The sequence below is a fragment of the Zonotrichia leucophrys genome, chromosome 2 (assembly GCF_028769735.1).
Source record: "Zonotrichia leucophrys gambelii isolate GWCS_2022_RI chromosome 2, RI_Zleu_2.0, whole genome shotgun sequence".
Classification (NCBI taxonomy): Eukaryota; Metazoa; Chordata; class Aves; order Passeriformes; family Passerellidae; genus Zonotrichia; species Zonotrichia leucophrys.
This window is the reverse complement of record NC_088171.1, coordinates 13978491-13998821: the sequence shown is the minus strand read 5'-3', so window position 1 is coordinate 13998821 and position 20331 is coordinate 13978491. Positions and strand designations below refer to the sequence as shown.

The following is a 20331-nucleotide window of genomic DNA, read 5'->3' as shown; positions in this document are numbered from 1 at the left end:
TAAATAACTCTTTAGCTGCTAAAAACAACACACACAATTCTTGTACACTAATGAGCTCGAGGATGGCAGCAATGAAGCTCCGTGTGGGTCTCCGTGGTTTCCTGATCTGGCTATTCCAAATGCCCTGCTCTGGGTCCTGGAAACTAAGATTTTACAGCTTGTTATAGCAAAATATTCCTTCCCTAGAGTTTTGCGAAGAAGTAACTGCAGTTTAAAACCCACAATGATAAATGTGCTTTCCACCCCACAGGTTTGGAGAGAGAAAGTCGTGCAGCTCCCTGCAGAGAGGCTGCAGCTCCGGATGGCAGCGAGTACAGAACACACAGTGCCCAAAGCTGCATGGTCTGCACGGGAAACATTGCCCCTTCCTTTCCTAAAAGATTTAATTCTGTTCCCTCCCTACATCTGGACAGAAAGCCAAAGCAAGTAATTTATTTCCTAAGCCAGATGGCTACATTTTCTGATTTACATTGAAAGAGAGCATTTAGATTTCAACCACTGAGAAATGATGAAGGTATCATGTCTCAAACACATTTTGAATAAGTCTCTTCATAGCATGAAAATTATACGTTTTTATTTCAGAAGATGTGAAAATGGCACATTCTGGTTGTAAGTTTGTTTTTGGAAAAAAGTCAAGAAGAAAAAAATAGTTTGAGACTAACGTTTCTTTGTGAAGAATGTCACATACAATTATCAATGACAGAAGTTCGGAGGAAAGAACTTCTAACTAATGCTTTTAAAGTATACCTGAAAGCATCAGATATACTTGAAAGTATCCAGTGTACAGCTATACCTGAAAGTATCAGGTATAAAAGTCATAGGTAAGGCAAGACTGATGGGATAAGGGCCCTTTTTAATGCAACGTATTAAAGAAGTTAGATAGCATTAAAGAGAAATATCCCAGCTTTCTCCTTTACAATATATTAGGCATCTACAGGAATGTGGCCACATCTTTCCGACTAAATTTCTCTTTTCTAGCAAAGCTGGATTTTAGGGAAGAGCATCTCAGTTCTGCGGTCCCCCCTGCTCATTGCAGCGGTGGTGAGCCCTGTCCCGAGGGTGTCCGCAGCGCTGTGCGGGGGCAGGCAGGGAGCGGCGGCGCCCATCGCCCATGTCCCATCGCCCTTGTGCGCTCCGCGGGGAGGAGAAGCCGCGGGAAGGGCGGCAAAGGCGGGGGAAGGCGCTGGAATTCCCAGTGTGCCCAGCGGAGGGCACTGCGGGATGGCGAGCGCCGGAGCCCCGGCCCCGCCGCGTCCCGCACGCCTCAGCCACCGCAGCCCCTGCCAGCAGCAGCTCCAGAATTGCTGTAAACCTTCTTTTCCCTACCTGCCTGCCGTAGGGACTGGGAGAAATGAGTGATTTTCCTCCAATTCCGCCTCATCCCTGCGGCACCCAGGGCCCGGTGGGGTCGGGAGCGCGCCGGGCAGAGCCGCGCTCGGGGCCGCGGGGGCTCTGCGGGGACTCTCAATGTGCCAGAAACTGCTCTGAAAATGGAGCTGCGCTGAGGACACACGGCACAGTCAGGAAATCCAGGTGTTCCTCCCAGAATGCATTTAGGTTTCACTAGCCTGGGTATTATTACTGCAATTTCTGCCTCGCAAGAAGAAATTTGACTATTAATTCACGAGTGAATGTAAAGTGTTTTGAGATGACAGATAAGAGACTGGTAGGAGTGAAGAAGTGTTATCTCAGCCTTCAAAAAGCTTGGTTCAGCATTTGACCTTAGGTACTAGTTTCTGAGGTGATTTGACTGTCCTTAGTCACCTCAGATTATTGCTCCACATTTTAATACCAGACACTAGTTATTTCCATGCCACCATAGCATTTATTATGTGTGATCATTTCTGCTGAACTAGTGAAACTCATATACCTGATTACAGTAATGATGGGCAGCTGTAAAACTTAAATAAATAGAGCTGTCTGAGGATTTCTAATTGAGTTCTCTTAAAGGCTGCCCGGAGCTCATCATGACCACATGCAGGGAGCCTGCCTTGTTTAATGTTTTTTCTTTGGACTGACATTTTCAGATCTCTTTATTCTTCTTAGTCTCATCCTATTGTTCCCAGGGTGTCCTTTGTTGCCCAGCCTCTTTAATTCCAGGCACAGATGTGCTGTCCTTCCATACCATCCAGTTTTGGTATGCAGGACAAAAAAGGAGGGAACATGGCCAGGCAGGAGAGAGATTGCTCCTCACTCCCTTTGCTGCTGGGCCTGCACTGGCCATGGTGTGTGGGGGTGGAAGTGTGTGCCTGCAGAAGCACAGGCTGTGTGCCTCTGGAATGGGGTGCAGGAGCAGGGCATGCTGCAGGCAGGTTGGAACAGGCACTCTGGAGACTGGCTGTGATTCCACAAGCTGGTTTGACTGGTCCGCACTGAGCCTTCCTCCAGCATGATCTTGGCTGCAGGTGAGTTTTCACTCCAGGAGCATCTTTTGTAATTTTTCAATGCACATTATCACTAGTTCTCTCTCTTCCCTCACATTAGGTGGCCTGTCTATCCTATGTAAAATGTCATATTTTTGTTGCTTAAGAGGGTTACCTTACTGTGCAGGCTAGGTTTGGCTTCTGCACTGCATGTAGTGCTTGTGACAGAAATGTGTGATGGGATCAAGAAGTGGCCTTATATTGAATTTTCTATTTCAAAGTAGAGCTGGTATTCTCCCAAGGCCTTTCATTCTCAGTTAGTGATTCCTTTTTAAATTTGGGCATTGTGCCTTATCTCCCAGTACCAGTTTCCTCTTGTAAAAAACTGTCATTGCTTTCTTCTACAAGCCACTTTCAGGTGTCTGGAGATGTGTCCACCTGAGGGAACCTGGAAAAAGCCCAGGCTCTGAAGCTGTGGTGAAAACACTGTGGGTAGTGTGTGCACAGAGAGACCTCTGCCTCCAGTTTTCCTACCCAACCTGGGACAGCTTTGAGCACCCCAATACATTAAATATTGTGTAAGAAAGGATAAACACTTATTTTGTGCCAGTCTAAGCCTTGCCAGAAAGCCTGGTCACATCTGTATTATTACAATATAAAAGAAGTTCCTAATTCCTTCTTTTCTTGAAGCCCCTTCCCAACCAAAAGATTGATTACCAAAGCTTCAGGGACTTCTCCTGCAAAGGGAAAACTTTGGAGCACACTTCCAGCTAGCTCCCAGGGACTGTGCAGCAGGGCCCAGGGGATGCACTGTGTCCCTGCTGAGGCTCTGCACCTCACCTGCACTGCTGTGCCTCTTTATGAGGCCCACCAGAAGCTCTCTGGGAGGCTGCAGGGATTTTTAGTTTTTGCAGCAGGAGAAAAAAGATCTGTAAGATTTCCTTTCTGAAGCAGGAGCATGTAAAGTAAGGAAGGGTCCTGGGGAAAAAAAAAAGGGGTGGGGGAAATAAAAAAATGAGAGAGGTCTCCAAAGGTATCTTGCTTATTAGAGACAAAAAAAATCCCAAACCATGTTTTTGTGCTACCTTGGTCACTCACCTGAGCAGAGCAGTTTGGCCTTTCTGTGGGAGGCTCTCAGCTGCCTTTATCCAGCCCCCCAAATGCTGTCATACGGGGAGTGCTCTGGGCCACATCAGTGACAGCAAAAGTTCCCCTTGGCTCTCCAGAGCCAGTGTGTGTGGGTGCTGGCCCTGCCCCTGGATGAGCCTCTGGCAGCAGGGATGCTGTGGGCACTCCTGCTCTGCAGGCCAGGGCAGGGACCATGGCTCTCCTTGGGCTCTTTTCAGTGGCTTTCTGGCAGATTTACAGATAAGGCAGTTTATCATCACATCTTGAAAATTACCATGTCATTCCTATCACCTCACCAATACCTTTTTGGATCTTCATAGCAAATTTAACCTTAAATTTTGATAAAGGGTGTCCTAATAATGTGAAGTTCATTGCAGCTGTGGATTTTTATTTTTCATGTTCTTCATGTTTCTGATTGTTTTTCCTTATCTACAAATTTTATGCTGATTCACAAAACCTGCACTTTTAAGTTAGCTTCTTTAGCTCCATTTCCCCAGGTTTGTGTTTCTAGTGGTTTTAATTTTACCTGATTTTCATTTGTTTAACCTTTGCATTATTACTCAGTCACTTCCAAAGCAGGCATCTTGTTCACCTGGCTAGCTCTGAGACCCTTTTTTTGGTTCCCCTGTAGCCCCTCTTGGCTCATTCTGGAGGAGGTTAAGCCAAAGGGCTACTTCTTTCTTTTACTAGAAATGCTTTTATCTCAGTGCTAGCAACCCTCACCAGCAGCCTGTGGGTGAGAGACCTATCTAAACAAATTCTCAGAGAGGAGTTGTGGCTGTACCTCTCCTCTGTCTACCTTGCTGGAACCTGGTGGAGGGGAAGGAACCCAGATTTTTATCTGCAGAACTGATTGTGCTGTGTGGGTCTTCCCCAGCAGGAAAGGAAAGCTGACAGCTGGGAAAAGTGCCATGTTGATTTAACAACAACCTTGAAAAGAATGTTTCCAGCAATATAGAAAAATAGTGTGGCCTTTTTAACTTACAGCTATGTCAATATTCTGATGTTGGTCAGTTGGTGCATAAAAAAGTAGCATGTGTAAATCCCAGGGGAATTTCCTTTGCATTTAAGAAGTTAAAATTATTTTTCCCATCAAGTAGTTAGTTAGCATTTTAAATTACTCCTTTTCATGTTCCTGGCAACTTTGTAGAAGTGGGGTCTATTAAGTCAGGAGATCTTTGAAAGGGACACCAATAATCAAGGCAGTGCTCAATGAAACAAGGTTTTTCCCACAAATCATGACTGATATCTGTGTCATTAGTAGGGTAGCTGCCCATCTCTTATCATGATTGGCAGGTTAATAAGGGACCTGGGGCAATCTTTTCACTGCTAGCACACAACCTAACCAATTGCTTTTAAATGACTGCTAATTTGACAGAATATAAGCAGAATATGTAAAATATCTGGAGTAATGTCTAATGCAGTTTTTACTCCTGGTATATTCTGAGTGCTCTCATTTTAGAAAACAGATTAGAATGTTGGTTAATAGATTTTAAAATTTTTTGGACACTCAGTTTTTAAAGAAAATCTTGTAGTTGTTCTTTGGTTCAATTAGGACCAAAAGAGAAGGGAGTTTTGTAATGCAATTGTCCTGTAAAGGAAAATGTTTTAAATTGGGGAGATTATGTGAGCAGACCACCTGTAGGGCATTCATAGCTCTTTTCTATAATGCTCCAAGCCATGCCTTGCTGCCTGCAGTCTGGCTAACAATGCAGGGAAAAGCTGTTTAAAAGGCTGTTCTCCCTTTTCCCTCTGGTGTTCACTAACTGTTACAAGTCTTCCTCTTAAAATAAAAAAAAAAAAGTCCCATGTCCCTTTAATTGAAGAACTTTAAGGCTCCATGGTGGCCAATTGGTCTGCAACAAGAGGAACCAGGCAGCAGGGAAAGAAACTTCAGACTATACATCACGTTTGGTGAAGAGAAAAGATCAAAGTTTTCCCAAACTCAAAAGAAACCAAGTTCCCTACAGATTAACCCTATTCATTTAGCTCCTCTTAAAGGAATGATGTTCTGAGCCACTGGGCAGACAGGTAAAAAGTTCAACAATTGCCAAAGCATTCTTCTGTTAATTCAACAGCCTTCTGCTCAAATAAATTAGCTTACTCCTGACAGAAGAACAATACCTTTTCTCTTGAAAAAGGACCATATTTGATATACAAAAGTTAAGATGTTAGTTTAATCTGTTAAGAAGAGATTGATCTAACAAATCTCAGCTCACTGTTCCACCACAGTACATGAGCTATGAATTTAAAACATTAACCTTTTACACTTCAGTATGCATCCCAGGAAGGGCAGGTGCTTACAGAAGTGTAGACAACAGACATGAGAGGCGGGTGTGCACATTCCTAAAATAACACCCGTTTTAAAAGGATACTTAACATGCCACGGGAGATGACTCTTTTGTAAAGGCTCAAAGACATCATCATCTTTCAAAAAAGGAAAGAATTATGGTAAAGCACCTCCCAGTTTTGGCAAACACTTTTTCAGAACAACTTGTTGAATGACTTGTTTTCTTGTGTCTACATATCTCACTTCTTTAATAGGTAATGACTAGAGCATGAACATAGTTCATAGTTTATGGAACTACCTAAAGATACAGCAGCTGGAATAACCAGGGCAGGAGGAGAGGAAAAGCTTGAAAAAATCATTTATCAAAAGTCATTTTATTGACAAAATAGAATACTCATATTTGCTCTTACAGGGGTAGCCTCTAAATTTTTACAAAAAAATTTACAGACTGTATAGCTTTGGATATATACATATTTTACACATCTGTACAAGGTAACAAATAATTATATAAATACATCCTTTAATGTAGGAAACCCGTATTTAGCTGGGGTGTATAATTAAGACATTTTTTGATTCAGTTAATATTGTAAGGCATTTGCCTGGTCATCCACATCCCAAAAACCTGCAGTCCCCAGCAGACTCCCACCTCAGGACGGGGGGGAGGAAGATCCTCTCTCCCATAAAGAGCAAAGAGCTGCTGTTAGTCCAGAGTGATTCAGAAGCTGCTGTGCCTTGGCCTCTGCAAGACACGGGTGAGCCTCTACCCTCCTCTGCCAGCAAAATAATAAGCTGGCTCCTTGAAGTACATGCTCCCTGCATATGAATGGAGGGGAAGGAGGAGGGGGCTGGAGCCTGGGGCCTCTGCCAGCTGCATTGTTCTATACAAGCTGTGGCTAATAAGGACCATTAGGGGTTCATTAATGGCACCAAACAGTGAGGAGGCATTTTAGGCAGGCCAGTGTCCCTCATTCCCTAACCTTTGGCCTCTTTCCCCCTCCTCACACTTGAGACAGGGGCATCTGCTTGGGATAGGAGACAGAGCTGGCGGTGCCTGATCTCCACGTCAGGCCGGTGCTGACATCGCTGTAGAGTGAGCCACCACCTCCGGCCCCGAGTCCTCCAGCCGCGGTGATCACTGCCTGTCCCCCTGCCCCCGGCCCCGCGCCCCCGGCCACGGCAGCGCCTTTGCTGGCCCAGCAGCAGCGGGTGCAAAGGGCCCTCCAGGACTCCAGGGTCTTGCCGGACCAGACCCAGACACCCGAGGTGATGCCCACCACCAGGCACATGAAGTACTTGAGCATGAAGACGGCGTAGTCGGGGCGGCGGGCCTGGTCGGGCTGCTGGTCCCGCAGACAGGGGCAGTTGTGCGTGGCCTCCCAGCGGGGCCGGTTGTGCTGCTCGTAGAACAGGCAGGCCACCACGCTGGCGGCCGGCACGGTGTAGAGCACGGTGAAGAGGCCCAGGCGGATCATCAGCTTCTCCAGCTTGTGGGTCTTGGTGGGGCCACCCTGCTGCTTGATGACGCTGCGGATACGGAAGAGCGAGACGAAGCCGGCGAGCAGGAACATGGAGCCGATGGCCAAGTAGATGAGCAGAGGCGCCAGCACGAAGCCCCGTAGGTTCTCCAGGCTCTGGTTGCCCACGTAGCAGATGCCGGCCACGGGGTCCCCGTCCACGGAACTGAGCGCCAGCACAGCGATGGACTTGACGCTGGGGAGCAGCCAGGCGGCCAGGTGGAAATACTGCGCGTAGCCGGCGATGGCCTCGTTGCCCCACTTCATGCCCGCCGCCAGGAACCAGGTGAGGGAGAGGATGACCCACCAGATGGAGCTGGCCATGCCGAAGAAGTAGACGAGCAGGAAGACCACGGTGCACAGCGCCGGGCCGGTGCTCTCGTACCGCACGTGCTCGGCCACCGCCAGCTCGGGCTGCAGCTCGGCCGCGCCGCCCGCCGCGCCGCGCCCCCCCGCCGCCGCCGCCCCCGCCGCCGCGCCGCCGCCGGCCCCCGCCGCCCCGGCCCCCGCGCCGCCCGCGCCCGCGCCGCCGCTGCACGCCACCTTCTCGTGGCCCGCCACCAGCCGCACCAGGTAGCCCAGGGACACGAAGAGGTAGCAGGCGGCCAGGAAGATGATGGGGCGCTCGGGGTACTTGAAGCGCTCCATGTCGATGAGGAAGGTGGAGACGGTGGCGAAGGTGGAGAGGAAGCAGAGCACGGACCAGAGCCCGATCCAGAAGGCGGTGAAGGCGCGCTCGTCGGGGCTGAAGTAGGGGTTGTGGCAGGGCAGGGCGCAGTTGGCGATCTGCCCCGTCTTGACGCGGTTGTAGAGCGGGTGCCGCTCGCTGGACACCGACACCATGGGCGCCCGGCACTGGCAGCCCGGCTCGCAGGGCGGCGGCGGCCGCGGCTTGCGCGGAGCCTCGGCCGGCGGGGCGGCGGGGGGCGCCTTGGCGGCGGTGCCGGGCTTGGAGCCGCGGAGCGGGGGCTTGGCGGGCGGCGGCGCGGCCGTGGTGAGGTCCGTGCGGTTGTAGTCCATACAGAGCGTGTCCGGGCTGCCCTGCTCGGGGAGGCGGTCGCAGCGCATCCTGTCGGGCCAGGCGAAGCCGTACTGACGCATGAGCGGGGCGCAGCCGGCCTTGGCCCGCTCGCAGACGCTGCGGCAGGGCGGCAGCGGCTTCTTGTAGTCCTCCAGGCAGATGGGGGTGTACATGCTGCAGAGGAAGAAGCGCAGGTCGCTGGAGCACTGGATCTCCACTAGCGGCCAGAACTGGTGCACCTCCAGCCCGGCCTCGTCCTGCGTGTCGTGGTTGAACTGGTTGGGCATGTAGGTGTAGTTGTAGCCGATGCCCTTGCAGAGGGGCACGGTGATCTCCTGGCACGACAGCTCCTTCGCCGAGGAGGACGAGGACGCGGCGGCTGCGGCCGAGGCGGCGGCGCAGCCGGCGCGCTGCAGCAGGGACAGGGCGGCGAGCAGCGAGGTGATTTCCAACAGGTAACTCCACTCCATGCTCGGCGGCGCGCGGGCGGCGGCCCCGGCTCCTCTCCCGTCCCGCTCAGCAGCCGCGGGGAGCGCGGCGCCACAGCACCCCCCCGCCCCGGCTACCCCCGGGGGGGCGGAGGGCGGCCCCCTCCGTGCCGCTCGCAGGTGAGAGAGAAGTCTCGCAGCTCCCGCCGGACTCCGTCGTCCGCGGGCACCCGGTGAGGGGGAGCCGCCGGAGGATGGGGGGCGGCTCACGGGAGGCCCCTCAGCCGCCGTCGCATCGCTCCCCGCGGGGTCGCTTTCGCAGGGGGAGGCGCGGCTCCTCTCGCCGCTGCTCCAGCGCCGGCCGGGCACGGGGCGGCGGCGGCGGACAAGTTTCGCCGTTAGCCCCCGGGCGGCGCGGTGAAGAAGGCTGAGGCGTCCCGGGAACCAGGCGGTGTCGGGCTCCCACCGCCCCGAGCGGGCGGGCAGCGGCGGGGCCGGAGCTGGGGCGGCTGGAGCGGCTCCTTCTGCCGCCCGCCCGAGCCCAGGGCTCCGCGGGTGACCGCCAGCCGGCCGGTCCTCGCCCTGCGCTGGGTCCCTCTCCGGTTGCCGGGCGCCCCGGCCGCGATCGCGCCACCTGAGCCGCGGGCTGTGGTGGCGGGTCGAGCGCGGCAGCGCCTCCGCCAACTTCTGGCTCTCCGGCCCCGGCAGCGGCGCTCCGGCCGCCGCGCTCTCATGAATATTTATAGCGAGCGCCGCCAGGCCCCTCCCCCGCCGCCTCGTCCGCCAATCAGCCGCTCTCGGGCGGGACGCGGGGGGCGGGCCCCGGGGCTCCTTAAGGTGGCGCCGGTGCCGGACTGTGGCGGTCGTGGGTGTTGCTGGGTCGCGGTGGCTGCGGGGACGTGGCGGTGCTTGCTCGGCCCCTGCCCGTGCGGAGACGCGCGGCTCTGACCGCGGTGCGCGGGCTGCGGCAGCCACGCACCGGCCCGGGCTGTGCAGGGATCTCCGTCTCCCTGCTCGGTATCCCGGCCAAGTCACAGTCACCGCAACCGCAGTTTAAGTAGCGGTCGGAGCTGTCTCGGAAAAGGTTTCCTATCACCTCGTTCTGCACACGGGATCGCCGCCCGTGCCGGTGTGCGCGCTGCCCCATCCCCTTGCACGTGTTGGTGACGGGGTCTCGGCAGCACCGCAGCCCCGGCTGCCCGCGGCCCTGGCCCCAGCGCGGAGCTCCGAACCAGGCGCGGGGCAAGCGCAGCGCTGGAGGCTGTGCCTGGGGTTGGGGTCGCGGCGTGTGACGGGTGACACGGGGACCCCCGAGACGCGGGCGGCAGAAGGAGCCACTCCAGCCGCCCCAGCTCCGGCCGGCGTGTGTGCGCCCCGGCCGGCGCCGGGAGCTCCCGGTGGGACGGCGGGGAGCAGCCCCGCGCCCCGGCAGGTGGACACTCGGTTCCCAGCCGGGCAGGACGAGGTGATAGGAAACGCTGGGCGCACACTGCTCGCGGAATATGAGCCCTCACCGCGGCCGCCTTCGGCCACTGCCCCGCAGCCCAGGGGCAGCGCCGGGAGCCGGTCCTGGCACGGCCGCGGCTCCCGAGCGCCCGCGCCAGCCCGGCGCCGCGGCGGTGACTCGCTGAGAAGCCGCCTGCAGGCTCCCAGGGCGGCGTGTCCCGCCCGGGCCGGCAGAGCTGCCGTCCGCGGCTGGATGACCCCGTGCTGCGGAGCCCCCCCTGCTTTCCACTCCCGGGGCCGCGAGAGAAGCCGCTGCTTTTCCTCCGCCCGCGGCGGGGAGGGGGCGGGCGGGAATTCCGGCGGCCCCGCCGTAGCCAGACCACCTTAAGGGGAGCGGCGGCGGCGGGCGCGGGCTGCGGGCGCGGCGGGGCCGTCCCGGGGGGTTGTCGCGCTCCCGGGACGCGGCGTTTGTTTGTTAATTGAGGCGCTGCTGCGCCTGGCGCTCGCGCGGCGCTCCCGCTGCGGCCCTAATGACTGGAACGGCGGGAACGCGGCGGGGCCCGTCTGCCGGCGGCGGGAATCGTGTGATTCGCGGGGAGGCGCACCGAGAGCGGCGGGGCCGGGGGGGAGCGAGCCCGCCCCGGGGGGCGGTGCGGGGCGCCCGGGGAGGAAATGGAACGCGTGAGGCCAAACAAGGAACAATCCCCGGGTTGTTGGCTGAGCCAACAGGCTGCTGTCGCCGTGTGAGCGAACGCGCGGATTACCCCGATAGGAGGAAATGGGCGATGATAGGGCGATAAACGCGCCCGCTGTGTGACCACAATTGATTTGCAATTGACCGAGCGCCGCTCCCGACCCCGCGCCCGCCCCGGTCTCACGGGCTGGGAAGCTCCCGGGGGCCGAGGCCGCGCTCCTCCTCCTGCTCGGACTGGGCGGTCGGTCCCGCTGTTACCCGCGCGGTGATGGTTGTGACCGCAATCAGAACTTTCCCTAAAGTATCGGATGGTTATTTTAGCGCTAATTTAGTTAATGCCATTGTGAAAAGTCTTAGGAGATCGAACAATGCCCGGTGAAGAAAACATCTGGCACAGGACTCAGTAAGGGATAGAGGTTTAAAAAGTCTCCAGTCCTAGATGCGATGCTCCATTTTACGAAGTGACTTTTTTTGTGTGGTGGCTGCTTGAAGTGCACCTTATTTAAAAATCTCCACAGAATGTAAAACTGAGTGAGTCTAGTCGGGGGAGCCGGGCGAGTCTGTAAATTACCGCTCTGTCAGGATTCCTCTTGCCTCTTACAAAGTACCTTTTTATGCTGAACTTAAACTTTACACTACAGAGACAGCAGATGTGAGGTGATGGCTTCCAAAAGCAACACAGATGCTGTAAAATTTCCATTGCTATATTTCAGCGAGGAAGCTCAGGAGACATGCTGAATGCTGCAGTTTAGAATTACACTGTAACTCTCCTAGAAATAAGAGAATACTAAGTTTCTCAACAGTACATTTGGCTTCATTTTGGCTGTCATTCATATGCTCTTGTTTTCTTACAGCGAGAAGAAGAGATGACGCACAAAGATACTGTGTGTCTTGAAGCTGTTCAGTAATGACAGAATTGGTAATATGGAACTTTATGGTAATTTAGTAATGACTGCATATCCAAATTCCCCAGTAAGACCATGATAATTTTCAAAATTGTCTTTCAGGTATATAAAACAGCACAGCTGTGAGGAGGCTGCTTTGCTTTATGTGACTGAAAAGCAGCCTGGTTAGCTCAACACTGTGGAATCAGAGCCCATTGTGTGTTCCTCATACTTGGAGACTTCCCTGAAGTCCCTAGAAGTCCTGTGATGAAGGAATCAAGGGTCAAGTCTTTAAAATGGTTTGTGTGTTTATTCCAGAAAATTCAGCAGCTGCTTTTTCTGAAAAGCTGAACTTTGCTATAGCAATGGAGAATACTTTAGAGCACTTTTTCCCCCTGGGATTTCAAAACAGATGTCCAGTCATCAAATCCTGCAGAAATATAAAGCTGGCAAGAATGTTACAGATATTATAACTTTTTACAAAGTTACAGATTTGACTTGTTGTCAAATCTAGTCACTTTCTGACTAGTCTTTGTCACTACAGATCTTTGCTGCCACAGATACTCACCCTCTTTTAGTCAAACAATTCAGTTTGGTACTGGCCCCTCTAACATAAGCTTAATTTTTCTGCGTATCTGAGGCTTTGCATTTGGGATTATATGGATCCCAGGTAATGGTAACCACAGGACATTTTAGTTTTAAATAAGTAAATTTGCTTTTTTTTTTTTTTTACTGGAAGTAAAAATGCCGCATGAAATCTTGGGTTTAAAATGCTATTTTGTTTTTGTAAAAATAGAGACGTTTAGTTTATAAGATTGAAGAAAAATTGCTTTTTAATTCCCACTGAATGTTCTCCAGTAAATTTTAGTGTGGCATTGTCTGCACTGGATAGGTCACTGAATGGTGCTTTTATAAAAGTGTTTGAAAAGAAGAACTTGGTCCATGGAAATTGTTCAAATAATCTTGTTAGAATGAAGCCTTGACTGAAGGCAGTAATTTCATGGATTAAACCCAGAAGGGCTGGCTGGGCTGATCTCCTTCCTATCACAGGCCACAGAGCTTTGTGCAGAGACTGTCTAAGCAAATGCTGGTTAGCTGCAAGACATGGGGGATTTTGCATGGACAATACATTGAACAACACCATGAAACTGGAAACTGGAACTTTGTGAGGACAGGATAAATAGGAGCTGGAAGAAAGAGTATTTTTACAGGCCATTTAGGAAACACAGTGAGGTAGAGTTGTTGCATCTGTGTTCAGATTTCCCCTAAAAAGTTCCAATTAAAATTAAGAGAGACTGGTTTTTTCCCCCCCAGTCAATCCTTTTCTCTCACATGCCACATGTGGTCCAGAACTGAGCAACATGATGGCACATCCAACTCTGGGAAGGAATTGCCTGGTTTGTACTTCTGTAAGCCTGAAAAGCACAAATTATGAGCAAAAATCCAGTGCTGTGAAAGCTGAGGAGAGGGATAGAAGAATACATTGTGCATCTGTCTTACAGTCTGATATTTTTCCTTTTATAAAAATAAATAAATAAATGGCATTCATACATCTTCTGAGTCAGCCTGTACTTTATTGTGATTCATGAGAACTTTTTGTAGGCAAGAACAATGTTCTGCTTGCATTTCTCCAGGCATGTCAGATCTGATTGGGGATGGGCACAGTACCATGGTGGTGCTGCTGTTGTTCAATGAGATACAAGAGAGACTTCAGGAAACCAGAAAATTGGCTGACTACAATGTGCTGCCATAGCTACTGCTGGAGTGCAGTGAGCAGGTGACTGAGGAGGAGAAGGAACTTCTGGAAGAGTACTTTGTTATTGCTTTGTCATAAAGGATGATCACAAAGGGATTGATCAGTGCTGTGGTCTGAGTATTGCTCTGACACTGAAGCTGTGAGTTGTGGCCCTGAATGTGGCTGGAGGATTTTCTGCTGACTGTGTTTAAATTTCTTCCTGAGGCAGCTTTGAGTGCATTGGCTGCACTAGAGAAGGAGTATGAGCTGCAGAATAAGTGTAAGGACTCAGTGGGAGCAGCAGTTTTGCATGAGGGCAGTATAAGATGAGCTCCTATTGAAGGGCTTTAGCCCTGCTCTCCCACACTGTGCAGTTGGTGATTGGGCTGCAAAGTATTGGCACTCTCAGTGTAATTGTATATTGCTTCCATTCTCATTAGTGAAACAATGCAGGAGGAAGGAATACAAAAAAATGCAGATTATAAAGATTGTGAAGGAAAATCAGTGTTCTTGAGGGTTTTTTCTAAAATGCTGTATTTTTCTTTTCCTACCACTAGTTAGCAAGCTGCATTTATAATCCACCTGTGCTGCAAATTGTAATACCTCATGGTGTGGTGTTTCACACATGATAAATCATGGGACTTGTGAAGACAAATTGCACTGAATTAAACAGTCTGTTGATCCATTGTCACTGGATGTCAACTGTCTGCTGCTCCATTGTCATTGTCTCTATTTGGAGAACAACACAAACTCCATGAATTGCTGACCATAACATATGTGAGGTTATGTGGACCGAGTGAGTAGTGTTGTCTTCCTCTGATCACCCAGGTAACCATGAATTTACTTTTGGGCTGCTGTTAGAACATTAATATGTAAATGCACTCCTGAATCTCAGGATGGTTATGTGCATTCAGGTTGGTAAGCTATTAACCACCAGTCTGGTTTCTGGGGGTTAATATGAGAGTATAAACTTGCACCACTCAGAGTATAAGCATGCACCACTCTCTTCTCAAAGTGGAAGCATGTCCAGGCCTCTGGCACACCAGTGACTCCTGCAGTCATGTTTGTGGTTCTGTCTCCATGCTCCACCAAAAATTAGTGTTCATATATGCTGGAATGGCACATTCACCATCACTACTCCCAGCATGGAGTCTGTGTCTTTGGTCAGTCTTCAGTTTTGGAGACCTCACTTTTAACGACTTGTGTGCAAACCCCTGCAAAGGTTCTGGTAAATACCCACTGCTGCTGCATTGCCCCCTGCCTTGCCTGTCTGGAATGGGCAGCTTCCAAATTCCAACTCCCACCTGGCCTTAAGATGGCATAACCCGCAGGTACCTGGACTTTGATGTCACAGCTTTGGGGGAATTAAGGGACTCCATCATTAACCTGACCTCCTTGACTGTTACTCAGTCCATGTTTGGGTGGTAGCAAATGGGTGAATAGCACATTTAACTCTGGTGTTGGTACTGACAGGGTGAAAGGAGGAGCCACAGCAGAGGGGATGGGGAGTGCAGGGTGTCTCTCGTGGAGTAAGTCACGTTTGGGGTGGCTCAGCTGCCACACTCACACAGCTGTGGGGGCACTCCTGGCAGGAAACCCAGCCCAGCCTGTGTGCAGCTCTGTGCCAGCTCACCCAGCCTGGTGGGAGAGGGTTGGTGCAGGGACAAGATTAAGCAGTGTAATCCACCTTGAGCCAAGAACTTCTGCATAAGCTGCACGGAGACATTAGCTTGCACATATACCTCTCACATGCTGTAAATTACATGAGAAACTAAAGAGGTGATGTGCTTATGAGTAAGAAGTGAACTGATGGAAAAATGATGCTTTATTTTGAAAGGCATGGAAAAGAATAAAAACCAGATATAAGAAAGCAAAACTTTGTATGATTGATTGGAAGAGAAACATGTCACTAAATCCTTGAACAATGTGAAGTTGATCATCAATTCTGATACTACTTTTTGCACCTTGGAGGTCAGTGGAACTGTAAGTTAAGGGAATAATGTTTTGCATATGTTTGAAGTATACATTTTTTACGTTTCACTGTTTCCAATCCCGATTTTCGATGGATGCCCAGTAGTAATTTTTAAAATACTGAATGATAAAATCACATTTTATCCAGGAGATAAAATTGAAATAGCAGATGTATCTTTCATCACTAAATTTGAATATTTATTCTTTGCATTTCATTTATCCTAAACATTTTTTTTATCTCTGTAGTTAGACCCTGACTAATTTTTCACTGTATTAGTTTTGCTGGGACAACAGTGGCTGGTTATTCCAAATATGAGTAAGGACAGCAAGCTTGGGCTTGTACTAATTTTGATGAATAAATTTGCCTTGAGAATGACAAATTGTGTTAGTACTTTTCACTTTATAACATTAGACAGTCAAAGATGTTAACACTTTGTAGGGAATGAGCATTAGGCAGTGTTTGGAACTGCTTATAGGGAGATTTCAGGTGCCTGGTCTCAGCAGAAACCACTAAAAACCTTTCTCTATTTTTATTTTAGTAAAAGAATGGTGTGATTGAAAAGCAAGATGTTGAAAGGAATTTCACTGCAATAGCAAAATGTCCTTCCTTTCATTTTACTCCCTGAGTTCTAAAATAAGGATATTTCTTTGCCAGTTCCTTTGAATTTTCTTGATTCTGAGTTGGCATAATGATGGCAGGAATAGTCCATAGAGGAATAATCCTCTCTGAGTATGGTGAGGGGAAAGAAAGAAGTGCCCCACTGGCATGAGATTTTCTGCAGTTGTCTTTTGTAGGTTCTCAACAGTGTTACAAAAGGTGCAGTCTTGATTGATTTCTTGTCTTTTATTTATTTTCTTCATACATTTATTTTGCAGTTGGGATGAGGGCATGCAATTGTATGTCAGGAAACAGCCACAAGGGGAGAGAAATACTAGAGATTTAGTTGTAACATTTTTCCTGGTAGTATTAGTTGGGTGTTTCTCTGTCTTGGTCTGGTCAGGGCCTGGTTTTGGATGAAAGGCTTTCAGTTCTTCCAGGGATTGTGGGGTTCCAAGAAAAGGGATGATAATAGCCATGTAGGGATAGCTGATGCTTTTTATTGTATTAGTCTTATTGGATTTATTGCTTCTGGTTTACTTTACTGAAAAGAGAACCCTGAAAGGGAATAATAACTGGAGTATCTTATTTTCTTGCCACTTTGCTAATTTTGTTATACATATTTTTTTATTATATATTTCTTACTCAGTAAGTGTAGCCATGGTATGAATCTTATCTTCATCCTTTGCTTTTGTAACATAGGCTGGTTGGTCTTTTATAAGTTAGGGCTCATACATGAAGTTATCACATCCATTCAGCTCTGTTTTTGTTTGGGTTTAGCTCCTTGGCTTTTGAACAGTCCTGCTCACAGAACTGTGATGGAAAACTTGAAACATTTTACTGCTGTTTAATTTGTTTCTGATTTGTGGGTGGGTGGGTCCAGGTGATATCTTTGAATCTGCAGGTTAGTGAGAAAGACCTTTCTTAACCCATGAAATTTCCTGCATGAATTTTTGATAAAAAAATAAAAATATTTTTCTGTTTCGTCTTAATTTTCCAGGAAACATAACATGCTTTGACAGAATTCAGAGGACTTTGGAGGACTTTGTCTGGAAACAAAAACTTGTGGATTTGAAATGTGTTACTGTAGTCCTCCTCTGACATTACAGCCTGAATGCCTGTTGGCCCTGCTCTGCAAGGCTGAGGCTGCCTTCCACCTTTGACATTTTGCCATGATCTTCCTCCTTGAAGGGAGTGCTGTAAATGGGGAATCCCTCAAAATGATCTGTCCTCAGAATTCTCATTTAAATGGTAAGTCTGGTTGATAGAGATCTGCCACATAAAGCTGATAAGCTGGAGATACAATGAAATGCTACACTAGCATTTCTTAACAACATACTGTGTTTTCAATCAAAATATTTTTGTTGATAAGTTTGGCTTTTTGGTAAGGAAAGTATACTTGCAGAAGCACATATTTAGACATGCCAAAAACCCCCAAACAATCCAACCAGAAAGTGTTTAGCTGAAAGCCTCATTTCCCATCAAAAATAGATGCAGTGGAAAATTTTCAAGCAGCCCTATATTTAACCTCCTTGGATCAGAATTTGGTTGTTGGACTGAGGGAGGCTTACAGAGTTTTTTGGCTGCTTTTGTTAGGGTGTCTGTTTTTTCACTCATGACATCTGCCTGCTTTTCAAGCTGTATTCAACCTTGTTATAACTCTTGCTATTGCAGCATGTTACTGAGTTCAGAATGCTAATTCCCACTGGACTCCACTCACTCGAGTATGTGCAAACTCAGTTTCTTTCAAGGGGTGCATCAATCTTGCTCCTTTATTTATTTATTTATTTTTTAAATTTTGTATTTTACTAAGAAAATATGAGTGCTGTGTACTGACTGTGCACAAAACAGTTATCACTACAATGCAGCTCCTAGTTCTTTGCCCAAGGTAGCCTTGCTTTGGCACGTTGTGGATACAAAAATTTATATAAGTTTAAGGGATAATTGGATAAGTGAAAGAGAAGGTTCATTGGGCAAAATAAATAGATAAATCACATCAGTCTCAGGAGTTCTTGAATAGAATATAGTTGAAATGCTAGAGAGTTATTCTGGGAAAAAATATTTGTTTTCTTTGCTCATGCTCTCTTCACTCTGGCTTATGCCTGCTTTTGGAAGCAGGTTATTGACCTAAATGAACCTTTGATCTGAATTGTCATGGCTATCCTTGGAGGAGGAGAAGTACACTGACAAATGAGTAAGTGGGGCTTTGGCCATCTGGAATTCAGCAAAATGTATCAAAAATTATTTTATTTTTCACCAAGAAAAGTACAAGCAAATCACTAAATATATGAGCATAGGAATAGAGAATTTTGTCTGAATAGATTGTGATTCTGGAGTCAAGCACTCTGTTGATTTATTTTTTTAAGTAGGTTTTGCAGCTTCATTTCTTCTTTGTTGCTTTTTGTAGAGGTAAAAATATGCAACAACTATGTCTCAAATACAACTGTGAACCTTTTTTGTGTTCTTCCAAAGTTGGTAGGTGGAACATTAGTGTGAGAATCCTGCAAAATCCATTGGACATTGTATTATGACAAGAAGAGAAAACAAAGCAGATATTAAAAATCAGGGAGGAACATTGTTCGGATGATCTGCATTAGTTTCAGCATGAGTTATATTCTGTCATTAGCTCAGTGTCAGAATGCAGTTTGTAGCCAGAAGCTACCACCAACTGGCAACATGAGGCATTTCCTAAGCAAAAGTTGATTTTTATTCTTTATTGCTTGTTTTCTATTCTAACAGCTTCACAGAAATATCTTTCCAGATATTCTTAATTTTGTTTCCATGGTAGTTTAACTTAGTTCATGACTGCTAAGTAATATTTTGCTGTTAAAGTCTTCACAGGTATTAATGGTAAAATCTGTAAAGGAGAATACTCTTGGTAAAACAGCAGGGGTTTTTTTTCTATATTTTTAATAAACTCTTCAGAATTTTTATGATTTCCTGAAAATAGCTATATTTAGTTTTACTCCTGTGTGCTTAAATTTACCTGGGTGTTATATTGGCCAAAATAGGTGGGACCTCTTTTATTTCTTTTCCTGACATGGCAGACACTTTTTATTCAGATTTCTGCCAGCACAAATTTATTATAGTACATTGTCAGTACTCGAAGTTCCCTTTTATTATTTTAGAACTATTTAAAATAAATATTTGTAAGAAAATATAATAGCCAGACAACATTTTAAAAAAAAGAAAGAGTTTGAGTATTGTTGAGAAATAGATTCATCAACCCAAAGTGTGGCAGGAAGGACAGCAGAGAAAGGCAAGCACAATATTGAAGCATAAGAGTGAGCTCATATGGTGCCAGCTGCTCATGTGTGGAATCTAAACACTTTCTGAACCATAGTGCTCCACAATCAATTAGCATTAATCCAAATAATCATTGTACAGGGAAGAAATTTTAGTGCATTAGAATTCATGAGTTGGAAAAAGTAGAAAAAATATATTCATACTTTCCCAAAAAAACCCAGTAAAAATATGTAAATGCTATTAAAATTCATTTAGAAATTCTGTGAAGTGAAAGAAAATATTGTAATCCTGTCTATAGTGTGTCAAGAATGGCAGAATAGTGCAACTTCTCTCACATAATTTGTATGGCTTAATCAGAATTTTTATGATAATGTCAAGAACTGAGAAGCAAATACAGTTGCAAAATCTGTCCACTCTTGAAATTGAAGAATTGAGGGGAGTAATTGGGTGCAAAATAAACATGTGTTCACAAGTAATTGGACTGACACTATTAAATTTCTTTCATTTCAGTACTAGGTACTAATTACTTTAACTTCAAGGAAAAGAGAAGATTACCTCCTGTAAACTTTCTCATACAAAATAATCTGTCCTCCTGTGATGCTGGTTACTTGAAAATGTCTGTTTGCTTGAGAAAAGGTTTGTCAAATCAGGTGGGTAAATGGGAGACAGGAAAACAAAAAATCTGGTTTTTAATGGGAGTTAACTTTTGGAGGTGTGAGGCAGAGAATGGACAATGAATATCTCCATCTTTTAAGTGTTCAGTACTACTAAAACTTTTCCTTATGGAGAGTCCTTCATTGGCAGAAAATTTGTGAAATAAGCAGTGAAGGCAAATGCTGTGCAAATATATATAAAGGCAAATATATATAAAGAATCTAATGTCAGACCCCAGAGTTAAGGCATACATCTTCTACAGATTTAGGAAATTATGAGGATAAACTGAAAAAGTGTTTCTATGCTTAGAAAGCCTAATTGTCATTGTATATATCAATCTCTTATCTGTTTTGTAGACA

At 47.6% G+C, this 20331-nt stretch overlaps 1 protein-coding gene and 1 long non-coding RNA gene across 3 annotated transcripts in view; one reads left to right on the top strand and one right to left on the bottom strand.

The window, feature by feature from the left end:
• Positions 1-6127: 6127 nt before the first annotated feature.
• FZD8 (frizzled class receptor 8) lies at positions 6128-9446 on the bottom strand. The gene has a single exon (XM_064703946.1). The coding sequence runs from the start codon at positions 8784-8786 to the stop codon at positions 6780-6782; it is 2007 nt and encodes a 668-aa protein (XP_064560016.1). The 5' UTR covers positions 8787-9446; the 3' UTR covers positions 6128-6779.
• A 3830-nt stretch (positions 9447-13276) lies between these two features.
• Positions 13277-20331, top strand: part of LOC135443606 (uncharacterized) — a 76953-nt gene continuing 69898 nt past the window's right edge. Inside the window, exons 1-3 of one of the 2 annotated variants that reach the window (XR_010439078.1) lie at positions 13277-15474; positions 17073-17323; positions 19829-19968. This is a non-coding gene — a long non-coding RNA (uncharacterized LOC135443606). Of the gene's footprint in view, positions 15487-17072; positions 17324-19828; positions 19969-20331 lie in introns of both variants that reach the window. The other variant, XR_010439077.1, reaches the window with a different exon arrangement.

Bases quoted from the DNA above. Each gene is read 5' to 3' on its own strand.
- FZD8 (XM_064703946.1), bottom strand. From the start codon at position 8,786: ATGGAGTGGAGTTACCTGTTGGAAATCACCTCGCTGCTCGCCGCCCTG.